We start from the raw sequence: 24,474 nt of genomic DNA, 5'->3' as shown, positions 1-24,474 counted from the left end.
AAATCTTCGTTTGTACCGGGCTTCTATCTAATTTACAAACTGGAAACTGTCAGCAGAAAATTTAAACCGAAATTGGTATATACCAAATAGAAAAAAAAATCATTAAGGTTATCCTTTAAATTTACGAAAATTTTGTACAAAAATGGAAAGTTCGCTGCTGATCTGAAGCGATTCACTGTCATCATCTGTGCTCCTGCGGCGGTCATTCACCACATGCAGATTATCACTTACAGTATCTATGTCTAACTAAGTTTCTATTTCCTTATCTATCTGTCTGCATTTTTTATTGTCATTAGCTTTCTCTACTTCTCACACAATTCCATTTTCTTTGTTAATTTTTTTTCTTAGGTTTTTACTCTTTTTATCTGTATATCCCAGTAAGATTTTCCACTTATATTCTCTCGAAATGCATTCACTAATGAGCCCGAAATCTTCCGGATGACGACTGGTGTATGGAAGAAGGGCTACTTCGGGCGGAATTTCCAAACAACCGCCCGGATTGGCCGCAGTAGGACGTAATTGGTGGAATCGTTGTGAGCCGCGGAAATGACCGGCTGAAAAACTGGATTCGGAATTTAATTTTACCTCGTGTGAATACATACGACCGATTGACGAGTTTCTGGGAGTGCCAGAACGTGTAGTCGAAATAATCCTCGTACGGCCGGGCCGGATCGCGCTTCCCATCGGGGCGTCATGCCACCGACTTTCTACCCGTTAAACGGAGAATCGTGATGGTGTAACTGCAGACAACAATGTTTAACTTTAACTTAAAAAAAAAAAATTATTTAGTCTATGATTTCTAGAAAAAATGTAGAAAAAATATTCTCCATTTTCCAAATAAAGCTTCATAAAAATATTATATAATCCTTAAAGAATATAAATACTTATTTAAATGAAAATATACATTCAATTTACAATCTGTAGTGAACTAGAATTTCGTCTTCATCCCAAAATTCGAGTTTATACAGGGTATTCGGCTCCTCGTTTTACAAGCTTTTCCAGTAGATTCTACATTCAAAATGGAACCAAAATGTCCTAATTAACTATGGTCGAATCTCAGCAGTTTCGGAGTTATTTCACTTTTTCTCATTTTTTTTAAGATTTCACGACCTTTCTTCAAATAAACAATGTTAACTCCAAAACTAAAATGTTTTGGACAAATCCGTTGATACCATTGAAAACTACGTAAATTTCCAGTAAGATGTGATCAACACTGAACTTGTAAACGTTGGTGAAATAAGCGTTTTAGTAGCCAGGACTACGTAAAATAATTTTTATTTCAAAGATGAAAAATTTACTATGGTGATTCTAAACTACTATTTCCTGTCCTAGTGGCCAGCAAATTTCAAAACACGTACTCCATTTAATATTCTTTTTAGTGGTGTAATTGCTTTTTTAATTACTTTTTTCAAAGATGATGAAATTGATGAAGGAAAGGAAAAAACCGTAGTTGACGGATTGTTAAGGTAGAAAGATTAAAAAGTAAATAAATAAACAACTTAAGGAAATTTTGAATCAATTTATTAAACTTCTTTTAATTTGGATTTGAAATCGAAATAGTACAATTGTTTCCTTATTTGCCAACACGACTGCAAATTTGATTATAGGATTATTGTATTATTGTTTTATTATACAGTGTGTGAGTGAGTGAGTGAAAGAGAGAGAGAGAGAGAGAGAGAGAGAGAGAGAGAGTGTGTGTGAGAGAGAGAGACAAAAGAACCACTTAAAAACAAAAATAGAAATAATATGTATAATAGTTCATATATAAAAATTAGATTGATAGTCATACATATAAAATACATAATTGTACTTATATAAAATATAGCATCAAAAAGTAAAATGTAAGATAATTGAAGTGGTGTGCGACAGAGAGTGAGAGAGAGAGAGAGAGAGAGAGAGAGAGAGAGAGAGAGAGAGAGAGAGAGAAACGTACGACTTAAAAGCAAAAATAAAAATAATATGTATGATACTTTATACATAAAAAATTAGATTGATAGTCATACATATAAACCACATAGTCCTTCATATAAAAAAAAGATATAGCGTCAGAAAGTAAAATATAAAATAATTGAAGTGGTGTGCGACAGAGAGTGAGAGAGAGAGTGAGAGGGAGAGAGAGAGAGAGAGAGAGAGAGAGAGAGAGAGAGAGAGAGGGAGATAGTCAGAGAGACAGCGTGACAGCGAAATATGAGAGAAAAAAGGAAAAAATGGTAATGGGGTAATATAAATATTTCAAAACACAAAGTTTCAAAATCGAGAACACCCAGTTTAATGTCTTCCTATAAATTTAAACCTAGACTGCTCGGTTGACACTTTTACTACCTCTTAGATATTTCCGATCAATATTTGATTACGGCTGTTGGAGTGTAAACAGATCTTACATCTTGACTAAGTGGATGTCTATTTCTTCTAATAAAAAACTAGCAGTCTTCACAGTGTTATCGTGTCGAAGTCAGCCCTTGTAGGACAGAACATGTCCGCGACGCCTACCCCTTGGAAGCACGAAGGTGTTCCTTCCACCTGCCTACTAATTGGAACCGTCAAGGGAAGCTCATCATCCTCCCTTTTAGTCAAGAATAAAAATGAGCTGCAATTAGTAAACTGGGTGTATCTGGCAAATCGTCCTTCCCCTTTCACCCTTTTTTCAAAGTGGTTCGGATAAAGCCCGACAGCTATTCAAATGTCGAATCCTTTTATATACCAGTTTAATTTTAAAATACAAGCAGTGAAGCAATAGAAAATATATTCATAGCTTTGTAAGATAATATTAAAACGAGGAAAAAAACGTTTTCAATAATTAATTGAGATTTTTGTATTATTCCTATTTTTCTACAAATATTTTTTCTATTGTAGAAATTTTCTCATACATAAATCAGTTCTTTTATTACAAATCTTGCCATTCACTTATATTTTTATCACACTTTTTCTAATTTTCTATACGAAAAGTTTAATTATGTTTGTTTCCGTAATATCCATACCTTCTTTTTGGCTCAGTCTCTCATTTCCTCGCACTTCCATTTTCTTGGGAAATCTCTCTCTCTCCCTCTCACTCTCTCTTTCAATCTGTCTTTTTGTTTTTTCTGTTGTGAGGGGAAGATTTTTCTGTAACTAGTATTTATTTATTTTTCTTAGTTACCTATTTCCCTTTATTTAATTTTCATTTTTAACTGCCTGTGTTTTTCTGTCTTCCTTTTCCTCCCGCTGACATACTGCCTCACTCCCCCTCTTTCTCACACATTCTCTCACTCTCTCTCTCTCTCTATTTCTATTTCTCTTACCCTCTTTCTCATCCTCTCTCCCTCTCACTTTCTTTCTCTCTATCTCTATTTCTCTTACTCTCTTTCTATCTTTCTATCTTTCTCTCTCATTCTCTGTTTTATTTAATTTTTGTTGTGAGAAGAGAGTGTGTCTATAAATAGTAGTTATTCAGTTTTATTTTTATCTATAATATTTACCTTTATATTCTTTACATTTTGATCTGCCTGTGTTTTTCTGTCTTCATTTTTCTCCCGCTGACACACTCCCTCTCTCTCTCTTTTTTTCTCACACGTTCTCTCACACTCACTCTCTCTTTCTATTTCCCTTTCTCTATTTATCTTTCTCTTTCTCTCACTACATCTCTCTCACTCACTCTCTCTCTCTCCATCACTCTCTCTCTTTCTCTCTTTTTTCTATCTCTCTTTCCCTCTTTTTATCTTCCTCTCTCATTCTCCGTTTTTCTTCATTTTGTTTTGAGAAGGGTTTGTTTATAACCACTATTTATTTATTTTTTCTTATTTATCTATAATGATTACTGTTCTTTACGTTTTTCCCAGCCTAGGTTTTTCCCTCTTCTTTTTGCTCAAGCTCACACACACTCTCTCACTCTCTCTCTCTCTCTCTCTCTCTCTCTCTCTCTCTCTCTCTCTCTCACACACACACACACACACACACACACACATTGCTTCCCACTCACTCTCTCTCTCTCTTTCTCTTTTCTTCTATTTATTTTCCTCCCTATCTCCCGCTATCTCTTTCTCAGTCACTCACTCTCTCACTGGAAAAGAGTGAGAGACACACACACAGAAAGAGGAGCCCTGCGCAAGGCCAGAAGAAGCGTTGTTAAGAGGAAAACTAGGTAATAAATTGTTACTTACAGTTTAATCTATCACGAAATGATTTTCCGGTGTTTTGATGAATTTTTTTTCTTTTTTTATTTTGAATAAATAAGTAATTTTTATTACATTTAAATTAAAATAAGCATGTTGTCGTTAATGTAACGATAAAAATAGATATGGTTTGAAATAAATAACAAAATACGAATGTCAGAGGTTTTTTGTCTTCGAGTTAAAATTTTTATTTTCTTTCGACTCGTTTATATGAAACAACTGGTTTATAGAGAAATAAAGACAGTGGCACCGGTAACTATTTACGTATGTATTTAAATTTTTTCCTTTGCATTCCGTGGGTGTAGTTGGCCAAGGATCAAACGGTAACAGTGCAAAAGTAAAAAGACATTTTATTAACAGATTCTCGATTTTATTACGATTACCACTTGGAAAGAGCCATGTGTCGTCATGTAACGCATGCAGCTCCTAAGGCTTTTTACTGCCCGGAATCGCCTAGAAATGGCTTTTAATTTATAACAATAAAAATTCTACAGTCTTTCACCGGAACCGTTTTATAAGGTGGAATTACGATTATATCTTATTCCCTCTGCTTCAGCTAGTTTTATGGTCTAGTTGCCCTACGAATAAAAACATATAAACGCCTATGTACGTTTTTCGGTGTACTTATTTAACCAATCTCAAGTTGAATTCAAAAGCAACAAAGTCTTGGCTAAGTTAACATTATATTCCAAATTATGGTTTAAAAGAAATTTTAAAAACAAAGGCACATTTACAGCAGATTGTCTGTAAATAGTGAGTACCCTTCCACTCTTGATTGAAATGGTCTGTCAAATGGTATGCATAAAATTATTGTTTATGTAAATTTTAAAAAAATTATTGATTATTCGGAAATCGTGAGATGCGGTCTGTTGTGATGTAGTTTTTAGTTGATATAGTTTCTTTATCGTGCCAACGGTTCGATCTTTATTGAGATCATCTTCAGGACCTGGGATTTAGAAACATAGTTTAAATTTAACATATACCTGCAGTATGTGGAAAAAAGTGAATTTATACAATGCAAAAAATTTTTTTTAAATTATATTTATAGTTTTTCTGAAACCTACATCACACCAGACCGCTTCTCACGATTTCCGAATAATCATCGACTAACGGTCACTAATCACCACAAAAAAAAATTTATTGTTTGTTTAAAATCTAAAAAGTAAATTTATCTTGTGTTAATTGTTATTATCTTGTGTGATTATTAAATTCGTTTGAAACTTGAATTAAATTTTATTATACAAAGGCTCCTGATCGGTTTATATTCAGGTTCGATGGAGACCTCTTGGGCTCTGTTGCTAATAAAAAGGATTCCAAGTTGGGCCCGATTTGTTGAATCAAGAAGAAACCGTGGTACATGTCTACGGATTTGCTGTTGATAAGGTCAAGGTTATGCTATCCTGCTCAGTTTTTACAGTGAATGCTATGTTAAGTGCTATTTGTATGTTGTACATGTTCTATGGCAAGTTTGTGAAATTTGGTATTTAGCTTTTATTACAAAGAAGTAGTTTTCCAGTCATCATTAAAATATCGTTTTCGTGCCAGCTACAAGCGGTTTACCCATATCAATTTTTTCCTATTTTCTCGTAGAAACTGTTATAAACGAGGGAACTTTGACGTTAAGGATTTTCTCTTGATTTCTGACGATGGTTTGGTTGGTGAGGACTTGATAGTTGTATAAGCTCTAACGCACAAAGTAAACATTAAATCCAGGGCGATTAGGGGCAGGTTGACTTTAAATGATACACGATTGATTTTAGGTTAGCTGGGCAATTTTAGGAAAAACTAAAATATTACAGGGCAATTAGCTAACCATATACATAGACGTCATGGCCACAGAATAAACCTTGTCATTGTATTTAGGTGGTTCGGCCAAAGCGTTTGTTTTACACAATGTAGCTGTATTGGAGGAAAGATACAGTTACTGTATTTCTAGCAGTCATTCCTGCATGTATGTAAATAAAACAGCTAAATATTTACATACATACATTTTTTGAAGTCAGGATTCACGAAAATTTATACGAATTTTAAATTGATAACTATAAAATAAAAATATATTATATTTCTTCATGTAGAATAATTTTTATTGAAAAATTTCTCCGACATTACTTTGTCGACTTTACTGTCACCCGTTAATAGGCATTATACACTCTAATGGATAATCTAACATCACATGGAAAATAATTAACTTCATAAAATCGTGAAACATAAATTAATTAATATTATGTACATATTATGTTGTTTTTTAACATTTAAATAATTATAATAATAAAGAATAGTAAAAACTAATTAGTTAATTTAAAGACATGACTAACTATCAAACATTCTAGTTAAAGTTTTTATTGTTTATCTTTTTTAATTTTTTTATTTTTATTCATTTTTTACATAAATAAATTAAAAAATTGTAACGTGAAGTGTTTAATAAAAAATTAGTTAAACTTTTTTCTTGTATTCTATTTGTAAAAATTGACAGAAATAGAGGAAGTAGAAAGATAGATAGAAATAGGGAGGGCAAAGACCAAAGGAGTCTACATAAATTGTATGTATAATGTACAACATATTTCAAGTTAAGTGAAAGAAAGGTCCAACCTTGCATTGTAATAAAACGTTTAATCAATCAATCAATCAATCTCTCTCTCTTTCACTCTCTCTCTCTCTTTCTCTCTCTCTCTCTTTCTGTCTGTCTGTCTGTCTCTGTCTCTCTCCTTCTCGTTCTCTCTCTCTCGCTCTCTCGCTCTCTCTCTCTCTATCTATCTATCTCTATCTATTTATCTATCTATATATCTATCTAATCTATCTATCTATCCATCTATATCTATCTATCTATCTATCTATCTATCTATCTATCTATCTATCTATCGATCTATTTCTATCTCTAGATATAAAAAAAACAAGTTTGTTGCAAAATATAATTATACTAATTTTGTTTTAATATTATATTTCAATTTCGTGCCTATGAATACTTATTTACATGTATATCTAGATACATAAGTAAATGTAAAATATATCACACCTTTCCTCTGCTTGCGAGATTCTAATTTTACGATGCCTCGTCTTTGTTGTTCAATAAATTGAGGTCGTTCAATAAAAGCTCAGCTTACTCAGAACTGCACGTTCCAGTTTGAACCGAAGATTGTTCTTGGGAGAATATTTTTTGTGGCAGTAATAATTTTTCTGTAGATTTGAAAAATAATAACTGGGCAAACAGAAAATCTTCCATCGTAGTCCAGTTCCCAGTATCTCTATTACTAAAACACACATTCAGCGTCTTACCCTTTCTCACTCTCTCTCACTCACTCTCTCTCTCTCTCACTCTCTCACTCTCTCTCTCTCTCTCTCTGTCAAATTAAAATAAAATAAATTTGCAAGATTTGTCAAATAAAAAAATATTCATTTTCCTTATTTTCTCTCTTTTTCTTCCTTCCACTCTCTCTCTCGCTCGCTCACTCTCTCTCTCTCACTCTCTCACTCTCTCTCTCTCTCTCTCTCTCTCTCTCTCTCTGTCAAATTAAAATAAAATAAATTTGCAAGATTTGTCAAATAAAAAGATATTCATTTTCCTTATTTTCTCTCTTTTTCTTCCTTCCACTCTCTCTCTCTCTCCCGCTCGCTCACTCTCTCTCTCACCCTCTCTCTCTCAAATTAAAATAAAAAATGAACTAAATTTACACGATTCGCCAAATAAAAAGATACTAATTCTCCTTGTTTCCCTTTCTCTTTTTCTCTTTCTCTTTCTTTCTCCCACTCCCACTCTCCCATAACCCTCACTTTCTCACTCCCTCTCTCTCTCTCACTCTCTCTCTCTTTCTTTCTCTCTCTCTCTCTTTCTCTATCTATCTAGCTATGTATCTATCTCTATCTATATCTCTAGCTCTCTCTTTCTCTCAAATCACAAGACAAGTTTGTTGCAAAATATAATTTCACAGTTTATATTTATATTTATACTTAGTTATTATCTAGTTTATATTAAGTTGTATATGAATTAGTTTATTTAAGTGACAAAGATTTAAGTCTCAGTCGTAAGAAAAATTCAATTACAACGTAATTTTAAAGATGCCGACGAACGAGCGAATTGTATTAAATTGTACATAAATAAATAATGTCAATTGTAGGGACTTTTGGTTACTGTATCAGGTCTTCTCGGTTGACTCGAAAGAGAGGAAATGACAACACCTTTTTATAACCTCCAGCAGCTGTGTGTAACCCTGCATTACTATGCTAATTCCACCCTTGCCACCTATTCAGGTAAGGTTGGCCGCGGTGGGTCCGTCACGAAAGGGATGCTCTGTCCCATTACTGTTTTCAGACACGCGATTTTTTTGTCATCTGTGTTTAAAGCGTCCCGTCCGCTGTTGCAGATGCGTTGAGAGATGCAGTTGCGGCATGCTGAAGGAAGTGTTGGATGAGGAATCGTGCTGCGCAGGCTGCCGTACCCGGATAACCGACCGTTTCTACCTGCTCGCGGTAGATCGGCAGTGGCACCTAGGCTGCCTCCAGTGTTCCGAATGCAAGCTAAGCCTCGACACGGAAGTCACCTGCTATTCGAGGCACGGCAACATTTACTGCAAGCACGACTACTACAGGTACTTTCAACAGGGGAGTTTTTGGCTATGCACGCGTTTTTTAAAAACGAAAAAGAAAAGGGTTAAAATCAATTTTATAATGTGTATATTTACTGATAATTATGTAACGATTATTTGGAAATCCTGAGATGCCATCTGATATGATGTAGGTTTAGAAAAACATTTTCTTTATCGTGCTAACGTTTCGATCTTCATTGAGATCATCTTCATGGCCTGGGATTTATAGACAGTGATTATTTCGAGATTGTGAGATGCAGTCTGGTATGACGTAGGTTTAGAAAAACATTTTCTTTATCGTGTCAATGTTTCGATCTTTATTAAGATCATCTTCAGGGCCTGGAATTTATAAACATTGTTTAAATTATACAAATACATGTAGGATGTGAAAAAGTGTATATTTAATTTATTGAAGTGTTTATAAATGCCAGGTCCTGAAGATGATCTCAATAAAGATCGAAACGTTGCCACGATGAAGAAAATGTTTTTCTAAAACCTACGTCACACCAGACCGCATCTCACGATCTCCAAACTAACTAAATTACCTAATGGTCACATTTATAAACAGTGTTTAAATTATACAAATAATAATAAATCCCAAACCCTGAAGATGATCTCAACAAAGATCGAAACGTCGGCACGACAAGAAAAATATTTTTCTAAATGTGTACAATTATAGAGAGAAACTCGGAAATTAACTCACTACCCATTGAAAAAAGTGCATTAGCATAAGCAAACCCCTAATATTAACAAAAACATTTTTAAAAAAGTGGCAGCAAGATATCCATGTTAACGTAAACTTGATTAACAATCCATTTATTTTTAGAGATCTAATTGATCGAATTACTTATTTAAATTAATTATTTTTGTACGTAAGGTCTTAGTTTAGATGAAAAAGTAGTGTCATGAGCGGGATTCGAACAAGTCCTCCGAAGGACGTGGGTTCGAATCCCGAAAGTGACACTAACTTGTTCATCCCAAACAAGATCTTACATAAAAAGAATGGTTAATTAAAGTAAACATTTATGTTGAAAGTTCACCTCGTTTAAAATAAAAATAGTACCGTACGTTTTTCTAATAAAAAATAATTAGCCATGTTAGGAAATTCAAAACGCGTTCTAGAGAATATTTGAATAATATTTATATATGCGGCCAGTACCATGGTTTTACGAGTTCCGAGTCACAACTCAAAATACGTTATAAATAAAAAAATAATAAAAGAAACGCCCATTAAACATATCTAAATTAACGAGTCCAATTATTAATTTTTTTTTCTGTTTTACAACAGTCCCGTAGAAAATGAAATAACCTTTTTCCCATCTAAGACCTATGACGTGTGTGTCTCATATTATTTTATGATAACTGTGACACCATGGAGCTTTCGGCACTTAGCTACTTAATGCTCAAATATATAAATGCACTATACTGGAATGTAGTGTGGTCGCGAAAATCAGGGCGTCCCCGTTTGTAACAGTTAAATGCCCAATATTTCCAAATTCCAGCTGTCTTGTTCAGAACCCATGGAGAGAGTAAAAAGGCTGTCGGTCGACCTGGAGGGTATAATTATTGGGAGATTATTCCGGCCCTTATTTTTGACGTGTGTCACACAATTACACAACACTTCTGCCCTGTCGGCTGGCATTTTGGTCTAAGTTGCACACTAACCTTTTTAACCAAATGTCAAGACGGCGCCGATGAATTATTTACACTTGGCGTCCTCGAATTCAAACCACGTTCGAAGTAAACGGTAATGTGGAGTGCAGAAAAAAAAAGCCCAGTTGTTTGGAATTGGAGCTTGGCAAACTTTCTAATGGTTCTTTAATCGTTGTTTTGCTTGTTTGGCTGTTTTGTTTAATTAGATACATGTTATGTCTTATTTCGGCAATACTAAATAAAACAGAAGTATACAACAATTCTACAGCAATTCACAATCCTGTAATATAGATGAGAGAGAGAGAGAGAGAGAGAGAGAGAGAGAGAGAGAGAGAGAGACNAGAAAAAATATAACTTAATTTTTTTTAAACATTCAACACGGACATTCGTTCGTCTTCTAAATACATAATCATAGCAGGTTGATAGGCGGATAAAAGGAAAAGGAAAAAGAGAAAAATGAAAACGAAAAAATAAAGTAAATATATAACATGGTTTTATTTATAGAAAAAATATAACTTAATTTTTTTTAAACATTCAACACGGACATTCGTTCGTCTTCTGTATAATGATAGCAGGTTGATAGGCGGATAAAAGGAAAATGAAAAAAAAGGAAAAAGAGAAAAATGAAAACGAAAAAATAAAGTAAATATATAACACGGTTTTATTTACAGAAAAAATATAACTTAATTTTTTTTAAACATTCAACACGGACATTCGTTCGTGTACTATATAATCATAGCAGGTTGAAAAGTTGATAAAAGGAAAATGAAAAAAAGGAAAAAGAGAAAGAGAAAGATTAAAACAAAAAAAAAAATATATAATGGGGTTTTATTTACAAAAAATATAACTTATTTTTAAAAAAATTAAAAATTTAAACTAAAGAAAATCAGTAATTGTAATAATAAATTTATAAAATATACGTATTACATATAATTAAATTTAAATATAATATTTATTAATAACTACAAAATATTTTGTTAAATCTTAAATACTCAAATGTAGTCTGAGTGGTGATAGACCTGTAATTCTGATCATTTTGGGGCAGAATAAACAATGAGGATGGCAAAACCAGCGAGGATGTTAATTTAAGAAACGATAATTTATTTTTCTATTTGGACTTTATGTCCGAATTCATTGTTAAGTTTTTTAAATAATTTTTCAAGTAAGTTGTTGATTTATGAAATAGTGCCCTGAGGAAGGCGTTAAATACAGCCGAAAGCTCGACAGTTGAAAAAGAAGTGATTTTTTTCACCTACATGGCTTCATCCCTGATCACTTCATTTCACTATTTCGATAATTTATTTTGCTATTAAGAAATGAGGTTAATGAATCCTTTTATGTCGGTCAAAAGCGGCGTCTGACATACGAGAATAAAAGGATCAATGTGAAACAGACTGCTTAAGAATGTGTAATTGCGTCGTACTCTTTCATTTTGTTAATACTCACATAAATGTTTGTACAATTTTGTCATCTGCGGTTGTTTAATATTTCCACATTAACTAATTATATATATTGAAAAAGTTCCACTTTTTACACTTTACACTTTAAATTTAAAAACCATTTCCACCCTAAATGACAGCATAAACGTTTGGTTCCAGACTCGGATCATTAATAAAAAGGGGGTAATTAATTTGGGGGATCCCCGGGGCGTGAAATTGGTTATGAAAGAGTCCTTGAACCGGCGGATGACGTCCAGGGAGTCACCAGATCCGGGGGATGTTCGCAAATAAGGCCTGAATGAGGATGTAAAAGGGGGGTCGAACTGTGCACGGTTCACGTGGGGTGGGGCCACGTGTCGCTGATTAGGCTAACGAGGGCCTGGTCAATGGGCTTAAGCTCTGATAACTCGGGTGTCTCACGATCCCTATCAGGTGTACTCCTCTACCTGATCCACGGGCCAACGCACCTATTCATAACTGGATCGGGGATCGGATCTAGGCCGACCCCAGTTTCCACGTTCGGCTCGGTGAATGCGGAGAATGAAGGGATGAGACGGCGAATGTTATCCGGGATTTGATCGCGGTCATTTATGCGGTTGCCTTCCTCCAAATACACCCTTATAAACAGGTTCTGCCAACAATTATTTTTGTTTTAGTTTAGTAATTAAAAAAGTACTCTTATATTTTATTCTCATACGATTTTTCAATATATCAAAATAGCGACCGGAATTTGAAATATCTTCATCAAAATCATCTAACACCCTAAAAATCACTGTGGATTTTAGGCTACAAAAGTATTGGGGTATCTTTATCCGGTTTTAATAGCAAAAAATTGTATTTATCATTTTGTTCGGTTGGTAGTGTCCTTCCTTCAATAAAAACCTAATAACTTCTAATAAACTTTAATGTAATTTATAATAAAAATAAATTAAAAATGCTAGGGAAAGCAAATACTACAAAATTGGCAATATCCCAATTCATTTTTCAGTAGTTTAGGTTGAAAGAAATAAGGTTTTTTCTTTCTTGAAATTCTAAGCGAAAAATAGTTCTTAGGCTTCATTTTATTTGGGTATTCACGATCTTTGTGTTAACATTGTTAACGCTGTTAGGTGGTGTTAGATCGAAAAAAATGATGACCTATACTTGTAGGAATAGGCTAGTTAACATGGCTCGATCTAACAGGTCAGAGCCAACGTTAGTTGTTACGTCGAAAATGTAGTCACATTGCTATCCGTTAGGGCGTAGGTAACCAACATGGTAGCTATGAATTCAACAGCTGTTCTTTGTTTACACATATTTTTAAAATACGCATTAATTAAATCAGACCAATAACTTTATTTTGTTAATTTCTGACCTGTCCTTAAATTCTCATTCGTAGTAGATCCATCCCCTATCCTATAAAGTGTAGTCTGTTAGACCTTAGGATACAAGTTAGGTATGTCGGCACGAATTGAGGCGTGTCATTCGTTAGTACTTTTGAGTGCATGCATAGCATTTTGAATGAAAGAGTTGATTAGGATTCGGGTTGTGGTTTTTAAACATACAATGTTATTATATCAATGCCCAAGCTTTCGACAAGTTTTATTGTCTTCTTCAGGGGATCTGCATAGACGTAGGAACATAGTTAGGTGGGTAGTTATAAATTATTTTGTCAATTTGTTGCTACTTACAGACACTTAAACATATTATACAAATTCGTCATATATATACATAAAAACCTCGTTTTCACTAGCTTTTTTCTATATAATCCATAACAATAACATTTCTTAAAATTAATAAACTGTTCAGGTACATATGTATCATAGGTGTTTGACAAGAAAATGTGTGCTTATCACGTTATCAGGTGAGGTTCTCCAACACTGTCACCTATTGATAATAAACATTTATACAATTTTTAGAAAGCAACAAGAACTTAATTTCTAGTGTATAATTAATGTTATCACAGCCTGTTATAATAAATAAATATGTATGTATTGCTACGATTCTCAGAGGGGGGGGGGCTTGTCTGTTTCTAAACTCCACTATATATCACACTCAAATTATTCAAATCCGTTTTTAAATTACATACCATGTTATTTTGATGAATACATGTCTATTTTTTTTTTCTTTTAAAAATGTACAATTCTATTTTGTTCTGAAGGCATAATTTTGACTCCGTCGAAGTCAAAATTATGTTTCGTAGCATGTTTATGCTTGGATAGTGCTATTCCCGGCCTTTCTTCATTACTGCAATCATACTTATGGTGCCGCACGTGTTCAGATAAATACTGTTTCGTTTGGCCGTAATATACAGTGGGACATTGTGCACATTTGATATAATACACTACAATTAATTAAGGTTTTTAGTTGAGATAAATAAGTCAATGGCACGAGCGGGATTCGAACCCACGATCATCGGCTTGATACGCCGCTGCTCTACCACTTGAGCTATCGTGACCTCGATCCGCTCGGACACCAACTTCCCATATCAACCACACCTTTTGAATTTTCCCTCCTTTTTGGCATTTTTCAAATGTCGTGTAATCAATTTGATGAAGCCGAAGATCGTGGGTACTAAAAAGTATTTTTCACAAATTAATGACATTACATCTTATATAAGCACAATTAAAATTACAAAAAAATTGCCATGAAAATGTAAAAATATATATTTTTAATTATCAAAACAATAAGCTCTTTCTATTGAATAACTGTGTATCTCTAGAAGAAGAAAAAAAGAATTATTATGCAATATTAATTGACACTTTATGTATAAAAAGGTTATGTAATTTGTCATCGTCATCTTCTAACTGAATAACCATTATAAAAATAAGTGAAAGTAAACCAAAGCCTAACTTGAAAAGAACTGACGGAATGGCACAATATCAGTTTTGATTAGCAGATCTAGGTGTTTTCTAGTGCTATTATTACCAACATAGAACACTTGGATCACAAAGATTAAACTTTAGCCAACTTTACATGATTAGCGATTGGGTGAATAACCTGGATTACTCATGACTGATCATAAAATACAATACTAATGGACATTTTCGTAACGAGTGCAAGTTCATTTACTGACCTTCCAGCTCGTAGAACACAGAATCCTACCGAATATTTTTTATTTTATTTATTTGTTACCTTTACATGATAGTATTCTATACAAATATGTATACATGATTAATATATCACACAGCACAACACTAGCACTAATGCCAGCACTGCACCGGTTGAACACATGCTTTGAGAAGCCAGCAATTGCTCGCATGGTTAGGATGTGGCTGGTGTGGAAGATTTGGAATCTGGACCGGATTAGTTAGTTCGTTGACAAAAGGAATGTTGAGGTCTTTTTGGATAGTGAGGTTAGTGAAATAAGGTGCTTTGATAATTTGTCTAATTGTCGATTGGAAGGACTGGATGCGCTGGATATTGTAAGGTTTGGCACTACCCCACAGTTTCACTCCCTATGTCCATATTAGCTTTGTTTTAATTGTCAAGGTCGATTTCTGTCTTAGAAGTCTTCGTAGTAGTCCAAGTCTTGTATTAATTTGTTTTTATTTTTAAAGTCTTGTTAAGTTACTTAACAAGTTAAGTTGGACTTAAGTTTACACGTCAGTCTGCTGTCGAGATATGTCCCAAGTATTTGACTTGAGTAGAAACTGGTATATCTTTGTTTTGATGTACAATGAAGCGTGAACACGTACTTCCAAAAGCTATTTTAAAACCTTCTTGTTTATGAATTTTACTAACTTTTTCTGATAGTTCACCAATGTATGGCAACCAACGGAAACCTAATGATTTATTTATGGTGGGGTGGCTGAGTCCTATTGTTCCTTCTTTTAAAGTAAGTTTTTTATTCTTTTAACTAGCAACCTATCAATAAATATTTCTAGATATCCATTGTTTTTTGCTAGGCTTTTAATAGTTTATAATTTTTTTTATAGTTAACAGATGTTAATGGAGGTTTTAACATACGATCATGAGTCAAATGAAACCACCAGCCTTTTGGGTCCATGGGTGAGAAGAATCCGCTAGTATCATAGTGTCTGTAGTTGTGGGTTTTCTATACATACATTTTTTTCTATATATACTTACTGTGAGTAGGAACTGTCTCTGTTTAGGAGGTTGATGATATCAGGCCACATTAAATTGATCAACATCAACCTCCTAAACAGAGTATTAAAGCTGAGCCACAACATCCCACCGCTATATCCGTGTACTGCAATGTTTATTTATGAGCTGAAAATTGGTACAACCTTTGTAGTAAGACTTACCTTTAAAAACTGACGCAATTTCAGTAGAAACCCTGCTGTTATATTATACGGCTTAATATACAGCGTATTATTATTATTATTATAGAATAAAAGTAGAACGCCGGGATGAATTAAGTAAGCTATGCTACACCGAAACAATTAACTGAATGCGTTAATGTACTGTAATTGTGTCTGTAAGTCTTTTTGAATAAAAGAAGAAACGGTGAATATTTCCTTTTGGTATCTGAATATCTACATATTCAGGTTCTATCTGTGCCGAGCAATCTTTATAATGAGGACAATTGAAGGAGGTAAAAGCTTGCTTCTTGTGGACAGGAGACAGTCCTTTAACTGAATTACAGATGCATCGACACGTCGCCGAAACCAATTAAATTTAGTGAATGAATTCTAGTAAAAAGTAGTCCTCACCGTCTCTCTCTTCTTCATTTTCAGACTCCTTCTTTATTTCTGCCCCTCACACGCTCTCACTCTCTCTTTCTCCTTTTCTCTCTCACCCTCTCCTTCTCACCTCTTTGCCTTGCTCCCTTTCTATCTCTCTCTGCCTCCTTCTTATTCTCTCATTTTTTATATATTCATACTATAAAATCTCTTTTCAGACCTATCTATCTATTTCTATGAAGGAGTGGAGAAGAGTGAATTTATTACTTGAACTAACTCAGGGGTGAACTATCCATCTTGTTGTTAAGATGTTTATGCAAGAATAAAGCCTTGAGTGTCATAAATGATTCAAGCGAACTAAAACTTAGTGATAATAATATATACCAATTTTAGTGTAGAATTAAAATAAATGAGATGGCTATAACGGTACCTGACAAAATGTGAGAAAAACTCAACTTTGACAAATCCATCCAAGCGGTCATATACAGGGTGTTCGGCTCGGGTAACAAACTTTGCCAGTAGATTCTACATTCAAAAAGGAACCAAAAACTCCTAATTAGCTATGGTCCTAATCTCAACAGTTTCGGAGTTATTTCACTTTTTCTGATTTTTTAAAATTTCACGGCCTTGCTTCAAATAAACAATGATAATTCCAAAATTAAAAGGTTTAAAGATAAATAATATGTCATCAATACTAAACTTGTAAACGTTTGTGAAATAAACGTTTTTAGTAGCGAGAACTTTGAAAAAAATTTTAGTTTGAAAACTTTCTTTTGTTGTTTTTAACTTCTTTTTTCCAACCTTGGGGCCCGTTAATTTTCGGAAACGTTCTTCCTTTGATTTTCTTTTTCGTTGTTTTATTTTTTTTTTTAAATTTTGAGGAATTTTTTGAGGGAACGGAAAAAACCGTGGTTGACAGATTGGTAAAGTGGAACGATTAATAATAATACAAAAATATAAAACTTAAGGAAATTTCGAATGAATTTATTAAACTTTTTTTTTAATTTTGATCGACTCAGTGGTTACCGTCCAATAATAAACAAAATATTTAAAAAAAAATATACATATATAATATTTATGTGCATTGATAACAAAAACAAAACTTAGTTGCTGGTTATTAATAAGTCAATCTGGACTTCTTGAATTTTTAATCTACATTCAAAACAGTCCTCAAAACATTGTGCCTTAAGCTCTTTTGTTTATGAGACAGCGAATTTCTACAATCTTGGCGAATTTTCTTGTGGAAGATTCAAGTCGACTTTTCGTAAACAGCATTGAGTAAGGAAACAATCCTTTCGGCGTAAATATACTTCGGTTCACCGCAAATCGCTACAAACCTCGGTGAAAATAACAACAAGCTTAAAGCTAGCACAATCCAGTGGTTGGAAAGATTTAGAACCGTTTGGTGTTTACACTTTGGATTATATACATTAATTGTTTGCATTAAAGTTTCACTACATTCTGTGATCTCACCTTCCTAGCATACATTGTTAGATAATTGGTGTATATTTAACTTTCGGATAAAACTATAAAGTAATTAATTAATCGGAGATCGTGAGATGCGGTCTGGTGTGGCGTAGGTTTTAAAGAAACATTTTATTTGTCGTGCCAACGTTTCGATCTTCATTGAGATCATCTTCAGGGCTCAATGTGTTTGTTTTCCGTGTAGACGTGTCATTCTTGTGTGTCGTGATGAGAGTTCCAGTGAGATAATGATGTTTTATGATAAAACATAAGACTGTGTGTGTTTTTCTAATGTTTTTCTAAAACCTACATCATATCAGACTGCATCTCACGATATCCGAATAATCTTGATTAACGCTCACTAAACACCATACATTACTATAAAGTAATGTGTATTGATCTATTCTAAATAGATGGAAAGTGAGAAGAAGGAGAGAATGTTATATAACAAGAGAGAGAAATAGCTTAATTCGTGTTCTATGGTAAGAATATCCAAATATAAGGCTATCAGTTAAACATTTCAATGCATTTGGGACCTTTGCTTCTACCGTGATCGTAACCAAGGCCAGAGGGCTAACGTTACGGATCATTTAGTTCTGTATTTGGTTTGTGGGGAAAGGGCGCATTGTGCCACAGGGTGTGGGGTAAATATATCAAGCCGTTAGCCAAAGGTGGTTCGCCGCTATTGACACAGCCCTCGTGAAGCCGGAAAAGCAAACATTCAAACAGCCATTAAGTAAGTCGTCAACACGCCGCCCTTTTTTCATTTATGTACAATCAACCTGTGTGTAACTACAGGTGTCAGCTTGTTGAGTCAATGTTTGTCTTTCTCTCGATAATCCGAACCGGCGTTCTCTTAAAATAGGCCGAATCGATTCACTCGTGTCGTAAATGTTTCATAATAATGTTCTGGTTTATATTGATCGACTGATCAGTAGGTACCATACACGTTTGACAACTCAAAATGACAAATTCTTGGTGAATACACGTAGGGTTCCGATCTTCGTAGAGGTCATTAGACGGGTGAAAATAACCCCGTACTAAGATTGCAACCCTACGTAGATTATCTGCAGGTCGATCAACGAACATTATACCTTGGTGAATAGTGCATTTTGCTAAGGAAGAACAATTAGTGAACATCATTTTTATCTAGGTTGTTCGGCGTTAGGCGTTGCAGCCGCTGCGGGGCTGGAATCTCCTCTTCCGAACTTGTTATGCGGGCGAAGGGTGAGGTTTTCCACGTCCACTGCTTCGCCTGCTCCAGCTGCGGCGTCTTGCTGACAAAAGGTGACACATTCGGAATGAGAGAGGGTTCCGTGTACTGCCGTCCGCACTACGAGCTGCTACCGTGCTCTCAGGACGTCGAGGCTCCTCTTTCGCCGGCATGGGCGTCCAAGGGCAGGCCGAGGAAAAGAAAGCTGTCTTCGCCCGAGCCACAGGACCAACTCAGACTAACACATCCATCCCTAGGTAAGTGAGCTATTAACAACAATCACTTTTTTGTAGCTAGGTCGTTTCCTATCATTTTAGTTTGACAAATAAATCAAACACAGAAAATGACTAAATGCTGAAATACATCTGCCAAACCTAAATAGTGACGTTCGATACCAATCGATATGAGTAAAGTATCGAATATTTTCTTTTGATATCGACTGCTTTTGGCATCGAATATTGTCATTCGATACAAGTACTGTCGAGTACTGTTTCAAGTATCCGTAAAAATATTAAAATAGATTTTTTCATCGATTGTTCAAGTAATATTGAATTGTTATTTTCCGTTCGCAACTCACCTTTCATCAAGCTGAGAATTGACTAGTTACTGTAGGAGCGCAGTGTGTCAGCAAAGTTAATCGAGATTTCGAATTGGTGGTTGGTAAATCTGCTAATAATTCTAATAACTCAATTTTTTTCCGCGTCGCACCTCGGATTTTTAATTTCTGTTATTTTTTATGAAATGTTTTTCTCTTCAAGTACCTAAAATGTGTTCTTTTTCCTTCTCATAGGTAGATACCTAATGATGTCTCTTCCTAAAAATAAAGCATGAGGTTATTTTACTAAAAACAATGAATCGTCGGCATCTAGTAAACTGTGCGGGAATACGTCTAATTTTTCAAACATTTGAAAAGAAAACACCCGTTGATAATTTTTCTCAAAACTCATAACGATAAAACTGAAATATCAATTTTCTTGAAATGCGTTGACAGCTTTGCCTTGTTCTTACCTACGTATCAACTATAAGAAAAAATTCTTAAAATATGAACAAACTGCAGATTTTTGTTTATTTTAACGCATGCACATATGTTTATTTTAACGTATTTTCCCACAAATCGTTAGTGAGTAAATTGATCATTTTTAAATAAACGACAAAGAACACAATTATGTACTCGTTAGTATCGAATAATTTCTGTCGATGGTATGGTAGGGTATGGTGGAAAAGGATACTAGGAAGCGGGGTTTGTATTCCCCAGGCACTGCAGCCTTCTGGCTTATTGTACCTTCCTAGTACCTTAGTTCAGTGCAATAGACTCAATCCTTCTCCTTAGAAGTTTCAGCTCATTGACTGTCGCTGCTGCAATTTGATTCCGTAAGTTTTTTCGTACGTTAGGTTAAATCTCCATTGAGCTGTTGCTTCGCATTCTAACATGATATGAGCGGCTGTTTCCTCCTCCTCATCACATAATCTGCAAAATGGGATCATCGTTCTATATACCCATGTTGTGTAAATGGTTTCTCAGATGCCAGTGACGGTTAGTAGTCCTACCACTCCTCGAGTTTGGCCCTCTCCAATTGCATAATTTTTAAATAAACGACAAAGAACACATATGAGTATGTACTCGTTAGTATCGAATAATTTCTGTTGATACTTGAGTAGTATCGAATATTTTCTGGTATCGCATGTCACTAAACCTAAACAGCCTAAATAGGCAGATTAAAATGTATGGAAATAGCAAAATTACAGGTTCCCAACTTCAGATATGTAAAGTTCCACTTCCCCTTGGTATTCTACTTCTCTCCCAACAATAATTTTTAGAAAAAACAAATCTTACTGTAAAAACACCAAACTCTATATCAATAGACCTGGGATAGCAAACAGATACTATTTTTCAATCTGAAATCCTTAAATAGTGCCAAGATTTTGTCTGATAGCCAGGCGACATTAAAGGTCATTGCCTTTTATGAAATACGATCTAAACATGTTTGGTCCTATTTCAACACCATATTCTTGTAGGGATAAAGTAACAAACTAACATTGATTAACCCTGGATTTAAATGTATTGAAGGCAATGTTGAAGGAGACAAACTTGCGACATAGGGAACGAAATATTTCTCTGACGAAGAGAAATTCCTGTCTTACAGGAGAGCTTAACGTCCAACTTTCCGTTGTGTTTCGCTGATCAACTCTTCAAACCATTTTACAATTTTTTTTCCAAATTATTACGAATTACAAAGACATAGTCTCTACCGGGTTTGGACCCAGGACCGCTACGATGGCAGATACGACGAGTACGCCATAATCGCCGTGCCTCCGCGGTCCCGTCACACATATTATTGAACTAATCTACTTGAGGAGTACTTAATAGTCCTGCAATAGGCCCTCTCACACCATACACTCACATTAATAAATACATTCAATCTCAATATACACAAAAAAAGGAAACACAAAACGAGACGTTTAACATGTACTACATAAAATAAAGCATCCCAGTCGGACGCCCTAATCACTCGCCCAACTCGGAGGAGTGACCAAGAGTTGCTTTATGAATAAAATTACTTAATAGCTCCAAATGGTTAATTAAGAAAGGTTTGCATTAGGTGGTAACAAATCTATCGACAACTTGATTACGGTTAAGAATAAAAGTGTCGGCCTCTTTGCAATCGCACCGCAGCCAATATCGGAGTCTTCACTTCCATAAGGTTTTTACCAGATACAAAGGCTTTTCTTGTTCCAGGTGTAGGAAACTCACATTATAAGCTTTCGCACCAACAGAGGACATGTTCCGCTGCTTCTTCCTTCCGATATCTGCACTTGCTTGTTTATCCTCCTTCGAGCTACGTTTTCCTCTGGAGTATGCAATGTTCTACTATCATTTAAATGCGAATACATCAGAGAATTAGTAGTTCTGCCGTTTGTTTTTTCGATGTTGTTGTACTTTTTCTTAACCCATTATTTAAGAGATCTACTTTTTGGCAATTTGGAATGCCGCAAAAGGGTTCAAGCAGATTGGTGTCATCATAGAACTTTTCTAGGCTTCTTTCTGTATAATATTTGGTAAATAATGGACTAGAAGGTTTTTGAAATCTTTAGCAATGAGTGGAAAATGAATATGATGCAAAAAAGAGATAATATCTTTTATAAAAAGCAAAATCAAAAAATGGACCAAGAACTCGACAGAGGAAAAAATAGTTTTGGGTAACTAAGAATGAAACCATTTCAGGGGAGCTATATTGCTCCTCCAAGTATGGTTTTTTTATTTATATGGCAGTTCGAACTTTAGAAAAGATTCCTGGTCCCTCTGTTGCTGATGGGGAATCTTTCCTGGACAGCGTATCAGCCTCTTCCTTAAACTTTTGTCCTTTGTGCCATTGGACCCAGCCAAAAGAGAGTTAAATTAAGATATTTAAAACATAGATAGATATATTATTTTTGTATGAATCCTTCTGAATAGTACAAATAAATGTGTGGTGATTAGTGACCGTTAGTCGATAATTATTCGGAAATCGTGAGATGTGTATCGCAGAAAACAAACACTTTGAGTTAGTAGAAATACTTTGATTGAATATAAAAAATATAATGTTTTTCATTGTATAAATTCACTTTATTCCACATCTTACATGTATTTGTTAAATTTAAACAATGTTTGTAAATCCCAGGCCCTGAAGATGATCTCAATAAAGATTGAAACGTTGGCACGATAAAGAAAATGTTTTCCTGAAACCTACATCACACCAGACCGCATCTCACGATTTCTGAATAAATACAAATAAATGTATCTCAATAAAACCAATGCCAACCGAGCGAAATATTTGTACCAGAGGGCAAACTTTCTCTCCTCCCGCCCAACACTCGTGTGTAAACGGTTGTGTATGTCAACGGGGGAGAAAATTAAAAATTCAAAGCCCGTATTAACCGGGGGTGCGCGGTATTTGCCCAAAGGATCGAGAAGGATTATCGCAAACGGCCACCTGAGAATGTACCAATTGGCTACTGCTTACTGACTTGGATGATCCCGGATAAGTGATGGGCCGAGAACCACCCTCGCCAGAAATTCACCCCGGCACCTGCCCAAGATTACTCAGCATCCACAGGTGTTCACAGATTTTATTAGCGTGGAGGCATTTCACATCTGCTTTGATGGTAAAAACTGTACATGTTTTGGAAGTTGGCAATCATTGATATCATGATTGATAATCAAATCAAATTCAGGTCTCTCTCTCTCTCTCTCTCTCTCTCTCTCTCTCTCTCTCTCTCTCTCTCTCTTTCTCTATCTATCTATCTATCTCTTACATCACTTAAATTTTTTACCAGGGAGGAAATTGCGATGCCATTGCTTTTTCAGGCGTCTTAGATTCCTGGAAGGGTTCGTTATGAAAGGGGTTGTGCTAGAAGTTGGGGATGACGGTCCAGCTTTTATGTGCGTCTTTGTCGACTTCTTGCTCTTCGATTACAAAAGGGATCTGAATGTCTGTGTGGATGGTTGATAGACAGATTGCCGATGTAGGGAAATTACGCATCGAATGGTTTGGACTAGAGTGACTGGATTCTTCGGAGGTTGGAACTATTCGATCAAATCCGTACGTCCGGATTATTTGTAGTATAAATGTGGTGTTTGTCTTGAAATAAGAACTTGGATCTATTGTCGAGTCGACATCGCACTATATCTTCTGTTTAGATCTGTTATTTTAGAAGACAAAATATGGAGGTTCAAAGTAATGGAACTAAAGCTCGAATATTGGACGTCTGGGAGACAAACATACTTATATTAAACGGGAAGGAAGGTTATAAGGCGGAAGGTGAAGGTTTTATTCTTGGATTTTGTTTCGTTGAGACGAATTCGCTATTTCTTGAATCATTCTTCCAAACAGGAGATGTGGTTCTGAAGGTTTCTGGAGGCCAATCCTACATGTACGTATGTCAGGAGTTCACTGTACGGTGGACCATAATGGTACCAAGGATACTGCCTTGCGAAAGACCCAATTTAAACTTTATACGTCTACTTGAAGTTTATACGTCTGCTCAGTTATTTTCTTTCAATTCGAATGCAAGGTGCAAGTAAGACTTCAATCGATGTAAAAGTCATGTTAATCTTATTAACCACAAGTGAATGTTTAGAATAGTTATATTATTTTGAATTAATCCATATTTTCTTAATTATCATAATTAAAAATATTAATTATTTCAAATAATTATTCTTTTTGAAGTCACTGTTGAACTCTATAAGTTTGGTTACAGCGAGCAAGAGAATTGACCCAAAGGACGTGAGTTCGAATCATGCTCGTGACACTAAGTTTTCATTTCGTTCCAAAAACCTTAGATAAAAATAATAATTGATTGGAATTATTTTAA

At 34.8% G+C, this 24,474-nt stretch overlaps 1 protein-coding gene and 1 long non-coding RNA gene across 3 annotated transcripts in view; one reads left to right on the top strand and one right to left on the bottom strand.

The window, feature by feature from the left end:
- The window catches only part of LOC106663547 (LIM/homeobox protein Lhx9-like), a 61,814-nt gene that overhangs the window by 11,388 nt on the left and 25,952 nt on the right, over positions 1 to 24,474 (top strand). For both annotated transcript variants that reach the window (XM_014388445.2, XM_024230278.1), the window contains 2 exons: positions 8,507 to 8,731; positions 19,063 to 19,379. In XM_014388445.2, coding sequence (XP_014243931.2) covers positions 8,532 to 8,731; positions 19,063 to 19,379 — 517 coding nt within the window. In that variant the 5' untranslated portion in view covers positions 8,507 to 8,531. The remainder of the gene's footprint in view (positions 1 to 8,506; positions 8,732 to 19,062; positions 19,380 to 24,474) is intronic.
- LOC106663550 lies at positions 19,311 to 20,170 on the bottom strand. The gene is made up of 3 exons (XR_001340045.1): positions 20,131 to 20,170; positions 19,700 to 19,936; positions 19,311 to 19,375 (listed from the first exon to the last, which is right to left on the bottom strand). It is a non-coding gene; the product is annotated as an uncharacterized LOC106663550 (long non-coding RNA).

This window comes from Cimex lectularius, unplaced genomic scaffold, assembly GCF_000648675.2.
Source record: "Cimex lectularius strain Harlan isolate CLEC.00 unplaced genomic scaffold, Clec_2.1 scaffold2, whole genome shotgun sequence".
NCBI lineage: Eukaryota > Metazoa > Arthropoda > Insecta > Hemiptera > Cimicidae > Cimex > Cimex lectularius.
Note: the sequence above shows the minus strand (reverse complement) of the source record. Positions and strands in the feature narration are given on the sequence as shown.